This window comes from Filicampus tigris, chromosome 13 (genome assembly GCF_054856515.1).
Source record: "Filicampus tigris isolate MCC_2025a chromosome 13, RoL_Ftig_1.0, whole genome shotgun sequence".
In the NCBI taxonomy this organism is placed as follows: Eukaryota; Metazoa; Chordata; class Actinopteri; order Syngnathiformes; family Syngnathidae; genus Filicampus; species Filicampus tigris.
This window is the reverse complement of record NC_141229.1, coordinates 20470956-20486394: the sequence shown is the minus strand read 5'-3', so window position 1 is coordinate 20486394 and position 15439 is coordinate 20470956. Positions and strand designations below refer to the sequence as shown.

The following is a 15439-nucleotide window of genomic DNA, read 5'->3' as shown; positions in this document are numbered from 1 at the left end:
AAGGCTTGTTTTCCACTGCGTTACATCATCTTTCTTTTTAACAACGCTGAATAAGCATTTGGGAAATGAAGACATTCATTGTTGAAGCTTTGTAGGTGGAATATTTTCCATTTTGCTCAACAGTTTGGGGTCTTCCTATTTTGCACTTCATAATTTGCCACACATTTCAATGATAGACAGGTCTGGACTGCTGGCAGTCTCCAGCCTGTGGACGTGTGTGTGACACATTAGCCAATGGAGGAATGAGCCCTTGTTGAGGAGTGTGATATCATTCCACAGCAGTGTGTGACCTGGCTGGTGAGGAGAGGAGGTCAGGCCTGTTTATGGTTCATCCACTCCCAACTGAGGGTCTTGCTTATTTGCTCAAAGAATACAGTGTAATTTTGCCAATATGTCTTCTTTCTTCATTGTTACTGAAAATCCAGTCATCTTTTACTTTATCTTTATAAATCTTTATCTATATAGCAGACTTAAATCCTCAACATTCCATTCAAAAACAGCAAACAAGACTCAATAAGAACAACAGCTATGATAGGCAATGAAGATTTACAGTAATTACATTTTACATGGGGACGCACAATGCTTAGTTGTGCTCCTTATCCACCAAAAAGCTTGTTCTTTGTGGACAAATAATGAACCAAAAACAAATTGCCAAATCAAAAATGTGAGTACTTTATACACTTCCTTTGTCTTATTTATTAGAAAAGCTATTTTGTTTCTTTATTTGCAGCTGTTTTGAAAGCGCTCAATAAATAAAGTTGTGTTGAGAAATGGCACGAACAGTGTTCTGTTGGGGTGAGCGACCGTTCATGCATTTGTGTCAGAGGTTTCTGATGATGTACAAGAAAGCCTGACTCAGGTCTCTGTTGACAATCATGCCAGTGTGTTTAATGGGGTCAAAGTTAGTCCTCAATGTGGAACAGCCACATCCTCCTCACCAAATTCATCCAACCATGTCTTCATGGACCTTGTTTTATGACTGAAAATGACATCACAACTGTTCAGAGCTCAGATAACGGCCAATCATGGCTCAGCTTGAGAAAACAGGTGAGCTGTGATTGGTCGTTATCTGAGCCATGAGCAACTTCGATGTCATCTTCAGTCGACAGAAGGGACAAAATAGCCGCCCCCAGAGATGGCTAAAAAGGGGTGGATTTATCATATTCCACAAATGCAATATTGATCAGAATGTCATATTTCAACTAGTGAGCCTGCAAAGAACATATTCTGGGAAAAAATGTTTGGGTTGACTTTCTCTGTAATGAATTGATGATATATGCTATTGGGATTGTCCCATTACTTTAATGTACAGGACTGACATACTGTTTCTACTATCATTATGACCAGTATGTTAGCCATTGCCTAGTAGTAGGTAGTTATTTTATTGTGACTGGTTTCCTTTTAGTAATTAACTTTACATAACCCCATTGACAAAAAAATAAAGAGGGGAAAAAAACACGAACCGTTGTAATTACTACCTTTGAAAACATCAGTATCAGCTGGCCATCTGGTGGCTACTGGCTAGATTGCCAGAGGTTAATGCTAGATGCTTACGTAGCATTCAGTTGCCAAACTTGGTTTACTACTCTGAATGTGGTTGAGCTCGAGTAGGGTTGCCAACCGTCCTTTGAAAAACGGAATCATCCCGTATTTAGGTACGTCAGTACGCGTCCCGTATTGAGTTACATTGCAGAGCACAACGCATCGCAGTTGATGTGCTTAAGCCTTTTGTTGCTGTGATACATAGTCACAGTGGAAGATGTGAGGGCTAGTTGAAACTTCAACCTGTAGGCCGATCCCCTGCTGCACAGCTCTGAGACTCAGAGGCTTTCACAAGTGTAAGTAAGAGTAAGAATTACAGCCACTTCTTGGTAGTCTGGATGACATAACTAATACGTAGATTCTGTTTGAATAAAACCTATGGAAGGTTTGCTGTGTCTATTTAAACAGGAGAATTTGGTGCAGCTTTATTTATATAGCACATTTCATACACAAGGCAACTTGATGCAGTGTTGTTTTTGGCAGCCTGTTTTAGTCTCAGTTTTAGTCTAGTCATTGTGTCAAGCTGTCATTTCAGTTTTTACTAGTTTTAGTCAGAGGTGGGCATCGTCTGCCTGTCACTAAGTTCTCGTCTGTATTTCTGGTAGACAAACGTGGTCCGAGTCCATCCCTCATCGGCGACAGCCAATCGGTCTCGAGAACATAATTTTTACATCACACCCAGGCGCCGCACAAGCAGGAACGCCACCAACTAAAGAAAACAGACACACACACACGCGCGCGGCGTTGTGATCGGTGAAGTAAAAACAATATGGGGCACGTCATTGCGTCTGTGGGACCGTAAAGTATACAACACTGTTATATTTTTTTCTTAATATGGCTGTGTGCGGCACCTGTGTGTGACGTGTACCGGTAAGTCCCTTCTCTACGTCCTTTGGCTGACTCGGACTGACCGGGCGGGCCTGAAATATAGATGGAGCTCACAGACGGATTAAAGCACTGATGAATGAATGTTTCTGTCATATTCATACTCTTTTTAGTCCAGTCAAGTTTTAGTTGACTAAAAGTCTGAGCATTTTAGTCTTATTTTAGTCAGAATTGTCCATGACTATTTTAGGATATTTTCTTCGTAATTGAAGAAATGTTTTTTTTTGTATGTCTCCAAAGCAGAATGTATTTGTTTGATAGGTAAATTTCTTATGTGCAAAACAAAATGAATTAGTGTGTGAATGATGTTTTGTATTTGAAAAACACACTTAGTTTGTATGACAGTGGAATGCTCAGTAGCGATCTTGTCAACTTTTTCCAGAAATATCAGACACCATGTCATTAGCAAAACACAGAACTTTTGTGTTCTTTCTGCTACATAGACCTGACGTCAAATAAGGCTTTATGGCCTATTCTCACTGTTTGTGGCCAAGTAGCTGATCTCATCTGCTGAGAGCTTCCACTTTTATACCATTCATTGGTGCTGTGATCCACCGAAGGTTTTCGGTCATGTGACAGTAAGGCAAAGTTGTTTCCCGCTTCAATGCCCGAGTTTTCTTTTTGTAGTCTGTAAGATAGTTTGCTTTTACTTGCCGGTGCCAAAGTCCAAGACTGATTTCTTGGTGTTGATCCAATCCACCCAGCAAAAATTGGTTGAAAAGATGTAGAAAAGACGCCACTTGTGTCTGTTCAAAAAAAAGTGAAAGGTGAAAAGACGTAATTTTCATGTCGTTGAAAAGATGTCTTTGAAAAGACAGCCTTTTACAGTCTAAATTTGATGGAAAAGTGAAAAAACGTCATTTTCATGTCTTTAAAAAGACATCCTTTTACAGTCTAAACTTTTTTGAAAAGTGAAAAACAGAGCTGGGCAGTCCATCCCAGGGCCAGACCGGACACATTTGGGGGACATAAAGGGCTTGATTAAGTAAGGGCAGACGCGTATTTTAGTCCGGCCCACTAATTGGCCCTCATGCGCCTGACATGTTTAATCTCAACCTACTCGGTGATATACGTATGTTAACATGGCTGGGAGGTCATTGTTTGTTGTGCGGTGCTCAGTCATGGTTTCATAAAGTAGAATGCATGTGTTTAGAATTGTGGCAAACTCATATATTTTGTGTCATGGTACTTTTTAGATATGAATTGAATGTATAAAACACCAACGTCAGTCTGCAAATTGTGTCAGTGACAATCACTCTGATTGGCTGCCAGCCAGGAAGTCCATCCACATTCAAAATGATGCGTGGGAGTGACATATACTTTAAATATCTTTAATAAATGCCAATTACGATAGCAAGGAAAAATTACATTTTCGAGACGATAGTTTGTTAATATCATGCAGCATTAAAAGCAATACAACTTTATTTATGTAGCGCATTTCACAACAGCTGCAACTGTAACACAGAACTTTACATATAAATAAAAAAAAAAACAATAATACAACAACAAAGACGGCTAAACACACCACATTGGACGGGCTATAACACAACCCATTTTTCAACGACTATTTTTGGACTAAATTTGGCCCACATTGAATGGGCTAAACACAACACAATTATCAACAACTATTTTTGGACTAAATTTGGACCACATTGGACGGGCTATAACACAACCCAGTTTTCAACGACTATTTTTGGACTAAAGTTGGACCACAATGAAGGGGATAAACAAAACCCAATTATTAACAACTATTTTTGGAGTAAAGTTGGACCACAATGAAGGGGATAAACAAAACCCAATTATTAACAACTATTTTTGGAGTAAAGTTGGACCACAATGAAGGGGATAAACAAAACCCAATTATTAACAACTATTTTTGGAGTAAAGTTGGACCACAATGAAGGGGATAAACAAAACCCAATTATTAACAACTATTTTTGGGCTAAATTTGGACTATGTTGGAGCGACTATAACACAACCCAGTTTTCAACGACTGTTTTTGGACCAAATTTAGATACATTTGGATGACCCAAACACAGCCCAATTTTCAACGAATATTTCTGGGCTAAATCAAGTCTAAGACAGACCGACCAGATTTAGCCCAAAATCCAATGTCCAGAAGACGTCTGGTGCTGGGTGGGTTTGAGGTAGTGGTCAGTGGAGATGGGAGGCATCTTGCACTCTAAAAACAGTTGGGTCAAAAATAACTATTTTTGGGTTAAATTTGACCCAATTGCTGTGTTAAAAAAGGACCGACCCTGACTTGTGTCAATTTGAAACCAAAAATTGGGTTATTCAGTTTTGACCCAATTTTTAGGGTTAAATCAACACAACAAATTGGGTTATTCTATTTTGACCCAAAATTTAGGGTTAAATGAACACAAGAAATTGGGTCAGAACAATGAAAATAATTGGGTTATTCCACTATTTTATTTATTTATTTACTTATTTATTCATTTTATTTAGAATGCTAAGGATACTGCCCTTTTCCCCAAAATGTATTAATAACAAGAAGTGAAAGTTTTGCAAATTTTGTGTATTTATCTTCAGGCAGATCACTCATGACATTGACACATGCAAATTTGATCAGAGGTTGGCAGTCTGTCCAACCCAGCCAGATGCCCGCGTTTGGGAGTGCAGACAGTGACACATTTGAAAAAACAAGGCTTGATTAAAAGGGCAGAAGTGGATTATAGCCAGGCCCAATATTCAGCCCTCGTGCATGTAACTTCCTCAGGAGGCAGCCAAATTTAATCTTAGCCTACTCATTGATTTGTGTATGCAAGGCAGGGAGGTCATTGTTTGTTGTGCGGTCCTCAGTCATGGTTTCATAAAGTAGAATGCATAAATGTCCAGCATTTTGTTCAGCTCATTCATGGTGGAAGTGAGAACAAATCTAAATTAAAAAGTAATGTTTAGAATTGTGTCAAATTCATATATTTTGTGTCATGCTGCTTTTTAGATGTGAACTGAATGAATAAGAAGACACCAACGGCAGTCTGCAAAGTGGTGTCAGTGACAATCACTCTGATTGGTTGTCAGACAGAAAATGCAAATCAGTGTGTGTGTGTGTGTGTCAATGTGATCGATGAATTTCTAAAATGGTATACAATTTATTTCAGTTCTTTAAACCAAGCATTGCTTCCTTGCGGTCATCACCAGAAAACTGCCTCACACTTTCTGTTTTCATTCTCCAAGGAATGCAACCAGAACCACTCTGGTAATCATATAAATGTTCCTGTGGATTACAGTAAACACATAAAGTTAATGTGGAACATTATTTGGAAAACACACAGTTCTTGTGAAGTGTCACATCCTACAATGGTGGCAGACTAATGCCTTTTTTTTTTTTACGATTCCTGCACTCTTCCTGTCCAACACACACGCTCAGTTACAAGGCAACTCGTTTTCAAAAGATTACAATGCGTGAAGTGCTTACCAAAACAGTGTGATAAATGAAGAAATCTAAATGTCAAAAGTGTCGTTGACTTGACCACGATGCTGCGTGTGTAGACATATGAACAGTATGTCGGTGGCTGTCATGGTCGGCAGTCATACTTCATTAAAATGCGCATCGGGCACCTGTGTATGGGCCTGTAAGGTTGATTTTTGACCCAACATAAAACATTACTGGCATATAACCCAATATATAGTTAATTTGAATCAACAATTGGTTTAATTTATAAGAAATAACCCAGACTTTTGACCCAATATAAACAATCCAAAAATTGGGTTAATGAAATAACCCAACTGCTTTTAGAGTGTGCGTCTAGCCTTGTTGCTAATAGCATTCTTATGTTAATTGGCAGGCCGTGCTCACCAAAAATGGTCCCAGCCGGCTGTATCTGAAAAAGTAAAAAAAGTAGTACAGCCACACAGATGAAAAGTATCCAGGAGAAGTCCAGAGAAAGAAAACGAAAGCAGTACTTAGCTGAAAGAATGCATGCAAAGCAGGAGCTGAGCATCTGAGCATCTACACACTAAGCAGGTAGACGTACTTTTTTTACAAAATGCTGAGACACCACATACAGTACCTAAAGTGCATTGTGTTACAGGCAACATGCACGTAAATTGTGAGGCAAGACTGAAAAACATGCAGTTGAATATTAAAGTGTCAGTAATGACAACTTGTTACTCTAAAAATGGATGTGGCGATAGCTGAATAAAGGACCCCAAAATAACGAAGATCTCGGTTAAAAAAGACAATAAAAAATATTCAAGAGAAACATGAACTGTACAAAATATGTGAGTAATAATATAATAAGGAAAGAAAAAGCAATGAGAACAGAAGGACTTTGTGTAAAACGTTACTTAATACTAAATGAAAGCTAAGGCAGGTGGATTGAACCACGTGGAAAGACGATGTCGATAAAGAATAACAAAAGACAAGCTAAAAATTGAAATTTTCCTACTCAAGGAATTGATATACAAACTGAAAAAAATAGGTAATTAATGATAACAATTAGCCCAAAAACACATCAAGTACCAACAAGATCACAAAAAATAATGGGTCGGAGAACGAGCACCACTTCTGCACTTATAAACCACATACTGCAGGTAGCAATTCGCAGCAGGTGTGACGCAGGAGGCCCTGCCCACCAATGCTCAAGAGAGAAACTGCAAAACAAAACAAGCACACAGGACCAGAACAAAAAATCATTTATATATAAAGTAAACATATGCCATGTTAAACAAAATTTTGTTTTTGAACAATATTTGATGAAAACAAAACAGAATTAATTGTATTGTATTATCAAGTATTGGTACTTGGTAACGACGAGTACCCAATTGCAACGACAGTCACAACTCACCTGTTTGCTGGGGTCATGAGCTGTTCGCAAGCTGAGGCGAGTTTAGGCACTATGATGTCATTTTCAGATGAAAGCAATGGGTCAAAATGGCCACCCTCTGAGATGGATAAAAATGGGTGGATTTTGCTGCTTAATTCATATTCCGCAAACACAATATTCATCACAGTACCGTCTTATATATAATATAATTGTAAATAACATTTTTGACTTGACTTCTTCTTGAACTTTTATTACAATTCAATCGGGTTGCTGATGGTGTAGTGGTACACTTACCTGAGTTGTGAGCGGGCAGCGTGGGATCGGTTCCTACTCTGTGTGTGCCCTGCGACTGGCTGGCGATCAGTTCACTCAGCTGGGATAGGCTCCAGCACCTTCACGTGACCCTGTACAGCATAAGCGGTGTGGAAGATGACCCATGACACAATTCCATCTGGCAAAAAAGGTTAAATATCTTCAAATCATTTTTTTGGGTGTTATGTGAAGTAGAAAATTAACAAAAAATGTAATCTAAAAGTTTTGGGGCTCATGAGCACTCAGTCTCAAACTCATACTGTCCTCTGTCCTTCTCTTTTCCTGTAATCATGCTACATTTGTCCTTGTCTGTAGATGTAAACACATTATACTGTGTTTTCATCATATTGTCTTTTGTTCCCTCCACCAAAGTGGGGCTCATTCGAATCCAATGTCTTTCCAGGTGGCGAGCGTAGCTGTGGAGTACATGAGTTGATCTGCGTCAGAAAAGGTACGGCAGTGTGGTCGATCTGTGACCCCAAACTGCACCTCCCACACTGCCCTATCCATCATCCATCATTTTGTTGTTGTTGCATCCGCACCATACAGTGACAATAAACACTGTCTATTCTATCATGTTAAGCATGATTGTCCTGGACCTTGTCAATGGGGTTTCCGCCTTTTGGTGTTTTGTTATGCCATGTGTTGCTTGTCTTTGTGCTAAATGTGTTGCTTGTCTTCATAAAGATCAAACTAGGACAATGTGCGGCATTTAACATTGTCTCAATATTCCTGGTTATTTGTAAAAATAAAATCCATAGTTTGATAAATTCTCTTGTAAAGAGCAGTCAATCATGAATTGCAGCAAGGATAAAAGATTATCAGCAAAATGTTTGAACTCTATCACACTGCTCCCTTTCAAAATATACCAAGATTAAGGAGTGAACCAACTAATACTCAGTTACGTGTGTTTATTTTGTTATTGTAATCGTTTACGTATCATTTTTTAATAGGAAATTGAGCAATCCCTTATCAGTGTTTGTTGAGAAAAGACAAAAAACAAAACAAAAAATAAACAACTGATACCCCTTTGGGGTTATCCCGAATTGCTGCAGATGTAAATTTTAAAATTGAAGTATGTTTTTCCGAAAATGTGTAGAGGCCCCTCCATCATAACTCCCCCCCCATTACATTTCACCATTACCCCCAAACATCGAGAGTGGGTTCCTATCCCCACTTGCAGAACAGCTCAACACAAAAGCGATTGACCTGAGAGAGAAGATCATTAAGTCCTGGGGGAACTCAACTACCTCCTGCTTTGCCAAGGCTAAAGAAAGAAGTGCAATCAGAATCACCACTGAATCAATACCACACTGTGGAGACCCTCGACAGACTATGGACCACGTCTTGACCACATACCCCAAATACCAGGCACCAAATGGTGACCTATCCCTGATGAACCTGGACAACGAGACGCTGAAATGGCTTGCTAATCTAGAGTTGAGGATGTGATGACAGACATATGCAAGAGAGAGTTATCCTAGAGATGCTCGGCTATGAGATGAACAACGCGAAGGATCATGGGCCACCTCCATGGAAGAGAACACTAGAGGCAAAAGTAAGGCCGTTCCGGAGAGAACCTCCTAATAGAGAAAATCAAAGATGTGAAGCTTAAGAAATAAGTGTGCAAGATGTCCACTGATAAGGCACTTGAGACTGCGAAGCAAAAACTCACAGCCTTGGCTATGTGCCTGAAGAGGTACACGAGAGACGTAGAGGCCAGGAGAATAAGCACAATGTTCTCCAACAATCCAGCTAAAGTCAGCTAAAGGAAAGTCTCTGTGGCAAGGTACCGAGACCGAAAAAGACCCACCCAAGGCTGAGACAGAACAATACTGGAAGAGTATCTGAAAGAAGGGCGCATCACACAATACCAATGCCCAATGGCTGGCAGATTTACAAACAGAGCATAGCAACGTCCCAGAACAAGAACCAGTCGTCATAACAGTGGCAGATATCCAAGCAAGAGTATTGCACCGGGGCCGACATGATTCATGCCTACTTGCTAAAGAAGCTAACTGCTCTCCATGAACGCCTGGCAGCACAAATGAACTAGCTACTAATATCAGGGACCCACCCACAATGGCTACCCAAAGGTCAGACAGTCCTCAAGTGAAAAAACATTTAAAACCAGAAGCACCAACCTGTGCACTGCCTGGATTGACTACATGAAACCGTATGACTCAATGCCACACACATGGATACTGAAATTATTGGAACTGTATAACATCAGCAGGATTCTATGAACCTTCATCAATTACAGCATGCTTACAAATCGACGGTACAACTCCAGTGGCAAGACTGCTATTCACAATATTTAAGACATTAGAGCCAATACCTGCCCACACATCTTTAAAAAGCCTCAGAGGAATCGGGTCCTCGGGCAGCTAGTATGGCGGCCACAGCCAAATATCTAAGGACGGTGAGGAAGAATCTGAATAGTCATCTTAATGGCAAGAATAAGATCCAGGCCATTAACACCTATGCCTTGCCAGTAATCAGATACCCTGTTGACATAATTCCCGGGACACTGGAAGAGATGCAAGCCACTGACTGACAAGAAAGCTCCTTACAATGCACGAAGGGTTCCACCCCAACACCAGCATCCTGAGGCTGTACACAAAGCTGAAGGAAGGGGGCCGTGAATTAGTGAGCGTCCAGGGCACTATCCAGGAGGAAATAACAGGCCTCCAAGAATACATCAAAATCATGGCCTTAAGGGATGGCAGGCTTAGTGAATGACTCAGGCAACAGAAGCCCAGTAAGGAGAAGGAGCCAGGTGGACTGTCATGGAAAGACAAGCCCTGCATGGCATGTACCATTGTAAATTGAAAAAGTGGCTGACATCGAGAAAACATACCAGTGGCTGGAATAGGCTGGACTGAAAAACAGCACAGAGGCGCTAATCGTGGCAGCACAAGAACAGGCCCCAAACACATGAATAGCCGGGGTCTACCACATCAGACAGGTTCCCGGGTGTAGTGGCATCAACAGATTGCAGGAATAGTGCACTGGAAATCTGTACCAAATATAATTAGAGGTCCCACAATCAAGAAGGCAGACACCTCCAAAGGTGGTTTAGAACAACCAGTGGGCAAACTCTATACAGGTTTTCATGCGTCTTGCAGGGGAGAGGCCTCCGTCGGGCCACACTGCCATAAAGCCCCAACTGGTTGACTCAGAAATTGTCCCCAGGTGTGTCTGTGTGTGTAAATGGTTAATTTTTCAAAAATAATAACCACATGAGTTTAAAAAAAAAAGTTTTCTTGATGTAGTAGTGACATGGCAGATGGTCCCAGACTATACTACTCCATGTTTGAACCATTTGTCAAAGTTGTATTTATGGCAGGATGTACTTTTGTTGTTGTTGAGCTATTAGCCTGTAACTGTAATTTTTGTATTACAGTTTTGGTGGTTTTTGGGTCTGTTGGGTGTTTAATCAGTGCAGTGGCATTCTGCTCAAGAGTCTTCTCTGAACATGCGTGGGAGTGTGTGCAGGAGTGCTGGTGAGAGTGCTTAGCCCTGCCTGTAGAGAATGTGGGTGTCTTTGTGATTGTGAAATGTGTTTTTTTTTCATTTTGATATTCAACATGGCAACAGTCTCCATGCAGATAAGACATAATGGAGGGACAACAATAGAAATATCTAACAAAAGAAACATGAGTACAAAGGCTGACAACTTTATCTGAGCTTGAATGCAGTTCAGTTAGTGGTTTGAATTAAACCACAGCTGTCAAACTGGTCCTCGAAAGCCGGTACCCTACTTGATTTAGATGGTTGCCTCCTCCAACACCCAAAATTCAGATGATCAGCTCATCAGCAAGCTCTACAGAAGCCTGATAATGACCTTGATCATTTGAATCAGGTGTGTTGGAGGAGGGAAATTAAAGAACCAGAATTTGACACCTTTGCCTTAAATCCTCATGCTAGATTACTGTGTTTAGTTGTGTGCAGTGCTTGAAACACCCCGGGCATGGATCAATAATTGATCCTAATACATTTGCAATTACTCTTGACAATTCATAATCAGCTGAGCCAATTTTCCAATTATTATTGGAACCTGAAAAAGGTGGAGGCACATATAAAATGTGTTGTGATTCCCACACTGTTCACCTGATTTGGATGTAAATACCCTCAAATTAAAGCAGAGATCTTTAAAATCTTTATGGACCTGACTGTATGAAGATTTTATATGTATATATATATATATATATATATATATATATATATATATACATAGTTTTACTTTAAAAAGTCGCTTGACGGCTCATTGGAGAAATCCAAGATAATTTGTACACTTTGCACAGCCAAATTCAAATACCGTATTAGTTGTATGTCTTTGGTATATCGTTCAGCTGTTGTATTTTACAGGAAAAGAATCGTATTCAAGGATCAAAGAAAGCTATTAGAACAGACTTTCAATCGAAATCAACGTTTTTTTTCCCACATTAATTCCAAGATTTTACTCAAGTAAATAACGGTTCCAAGCTTCATAAAAAATTGTAGTTGAAACATATAATTACCGTATTTTCGACTATAAGTCGCAGTTTGGCCAGGGGTGCGACTTATACTCTGGAGCGACTTATGTGTGAAATTATTAACACATTACCATATATTGTATCTCTTTCCTTTTCAACGTTAGCAAACAATACACCAAACAACCACAGGAGGGCGTTCTAAGGCTGCATATAAACCTGCATTACATATTGACTTTATAGCGGGTAAAGTTGTAGTACAAAGTACAACGATAAATCCTAAAAGCTATTAAAATGCATGAATAATTTAAATGGTTAAAATCTAACAGTTTGATAAATAAGTAATTAAAATAGTATAATAAAGACAATTTGACTGTCTATAAATATACATCAATACAAAATAGTGTACTGTTGCTTTTAGACACTGGCTGGGGTCTTGCATCAGCCACACATACGGAGCTGAGAGCAGGGAAGAGAACAACGAGATAATTACGACCGAATACATAAATACTTTTGGAGACTTGGAAACATTCTACACGGTCGGGAATATGTTAAAAGACTTATTTAATCTACAACCGTTTTGGTGAGTTTAAAGTTATTTTACCGTAACTTTCTTGTAAGCTACATGTGTGAATGTTAGCTAAATGTTACCATCATAGCTCGGTGGAAATAATGTGTACTAAGAGCACAATTAATTTCCTCCAAAAATGCGACTTATATATGTTTCTTTCTTCTTTATTATGCATTTTATGGCTGGTGCGACTTGTATTCTGGAGCGACTTATAGTCTGGAAAGTAATCACGATTAATTATGGAAAATTTTGTGATTAATAGGTTAAATAAGTTTAATCGTTTGACAGCACTAATATATATATGAGCCATTCTACCAAATTGGTTGAAATAGCTGTCCCACTATGAAAATCAAATTTTAAAAAACAATGAAGTGCTCAGACCTTGCATATTTAGTCATATTTTGTTATGATATATTTTTCCACAAGATATTAATTGAGATACTATTAAACTAAATGTACAAAAAGTCATCTTTTCTATGTCATTTCCTATTGGGAGGCGTCTGTCCCAATCTGTAACTCCTGAATGTAAATCCATTAAAAAAAATGTAGCCACCACGGTGGCAGCGGTCGCTCTTTGCGGGGTCGCTGATCCTCCCTGGGCCGCGGCCCGGCTCGCTCATTCGGCCGACGCCTCGCCATTGAACTGACACAATGCAGTTTATGACCCAAAAGTCAGAATCGGCTAAGTACGTCTAATGGCAACATTGAGCCAACAAGTTCAACACACAATTACACCTATCCAGTTAATATTCAGCGTATAGCATACACCAGCTGCAGCCTTTACATAAACACTGTAAATACATATGCATCATATGTTTACATAGACTGCTGAGATTAGATAGCCTTTCCTTGCTTGCTCATAAAATGCAGCGTTGTGTTTGTCATCAATTTGTTCCGTGTGGTATCGAAATGGTATCGAGTATCGATACTGAACTGGGTATCAATATTGAAGTTGAAATTGTAGTATCGTGACAAGCCTACTGGCCTCATGGCGAGTAATTAGTTGAGAGCATTATTAAGTTATGTGCCCTCCAAAGTCTGAAAATCAGCATGTGGTTTTTAGGACCGTCACTACCGAACACCTCATTTCGGCAATAAAATGAGCACTTTTGATTTTAATGCTAAATGTACTGTTTTCTATCTCTGTACACATGCTCAAAACTGTCTGTGGTAGCCACGTTGTGCCTAGCATTGTTGAGTATTGTCAACAACTATCATAAAACGTCATTACTGAAACGGTCACTACCAAAACGTTTCGGTAGTGACATAATAGTTTTGGTAGTGACAATATGATGTTTCTTTTTGAATAAAGTAAGTTTTAAATAATATAATACATGGATACATATTTCATACATAGATCTCTCTGATTTGAACAATATTCTATTTCATATTTATCTTAATTTGAATACAGGGAAATGTATGTTACAAAAATGTTTGTCATTCCAATAAAATTTTCATTTGGAAGGTGAAACCACAGTCTTTCAATGATGAAGAGCCCTGTGATGGACAGGTGACCGGTCCAGCGTGTACCCTACTTTTGCCCTAAGTCAGATGCGATCAACTCCAACCCCCCGCAACCCTGAGTACAGCACAAAGCACTAGAAAATGGAAAAAATTATGTTTCATTATTAGTCTATCAGTTATAATACACGTTAAAAGTTAAAATATAACAAAAGTAGTTAAGTGATTAGGACAATGCTACCGTCACACAAAGTATTACTGCAACAGCAGCAACAATATGGTCACAACTGAAATTTTGCATTCACTACCGAAAAAACTGATGTTTTAACAAAAATAAAAAATATTGACTCATCAATAGTGTTGTTCCGATACCGATACTGGTATCGGGAAGTATCCCGATAACACATTAAAACACTGGTATCGGTATCTGCGAGTACTTACAAATACGTGCCGATGCCATTTCTCGATGCTGTACTAGTAAAGACCATTGAATGCAGCGCTTTGTATCTTGCTCCCTGCTGCTTTTTCATGTGTGTGTGTGTGGGGGGGGGGGGGGGACAGTAAGGTACAGGAGATATAATGTTGGCGCTATGTAACTACTTCAACATAGAAACTCCAGCTAGAGCGAATGTTGCAAGAGGCGGAACCAAAGTGGCCAGGTTCAATACGTTAAACCTGATGCAACATTTGACAACGAAACATGTGAAGGATCACCAAGAGCTTGCGGCGGCAGCGAGCATTAACAAGGGGAATTGACCGCAACAACAAACTCTGCTCAATTTACATTGAATGCAGCGCCTTGTATCTTGCTTATTCATGACACTGGTGTGTAGTGACTGTTCAGTATTAGCCGTCGCTATTGGCCCAGAGCGGACGCTATTAACCAATTCTTTGGCTGCTTTTTCATGTTGAGAAAAAAAAAAACAGTGAGGTACAGGAGAAATAATGTCGGCGGCGATATGGAACTACTGTACTTCAACATAGAAACTCCAGCGAGTACAACAAGTGCAAAGTTAGCGGTGCGAAAGTTGCAAGAGGTGGAATTAAAGTGGCCAGGTTCAATACGTCAAACCTGATAAAACATTTAAGGACGAAACATGTGAACAAGCACCAAGAGCTTGCGGCGGCAGCGAGCATGAACAAGGGGAATGGACCGCAAAAAAGTGAAAGTGAAGAAGTTGCAGTGAGCGTAGCAGGTGCTGAGGTGTGAAACCAAACCAGCTGCATGTGCTTTCCTTCATGCACAGCAGTGGTAGTGGCAGTGCTTTCCTTACCCATGTTTGCAAGCATGCATCACAAATCCTGAAAGTAAAAAATAAAATAAATAAATACAGACTTTAACAAAGGGTCTAAACACATACCCTTACTGACAAATGTTATGGGCCTCATCTCCTTCATATCCT

General features: G+C 39.6%; 1 protein-coding gene across 5 annotated transcripts in view; it reads left to right on the top strand.

Moving 5' to 3' along the window:
• syt14a (synaptotagmin XIVa) overlaps window positions 1–15439 on the top strand; it is a 54309-nt gene that overhangs the window by 1553 nt on the left and 37317 nt on the right. For 2 of the 5 annotated variants that reach the window (XM_086048773.1, XM_086048778.1), the window contains exons 1-2: window positions 7526–7680; window positions 7933–7980. In XM_086048773.1, coding sequence (XP_085904899.1) covers window positions 7647–7680; window positions 7933–7980 — 82 coding nt within the window. In that variant the 5' untranslated portion in view covers window positions 7526–7646. Of the gene's footprint in view, window positions 1–7525; window positions 7681–7932; window positions 7981–15439 lie in introns of those variants that run through there. The other 3 variants (XM_086048777.1, XM_086048775.1, XM_086048776.1) reach the window with 2 other exon arrangements.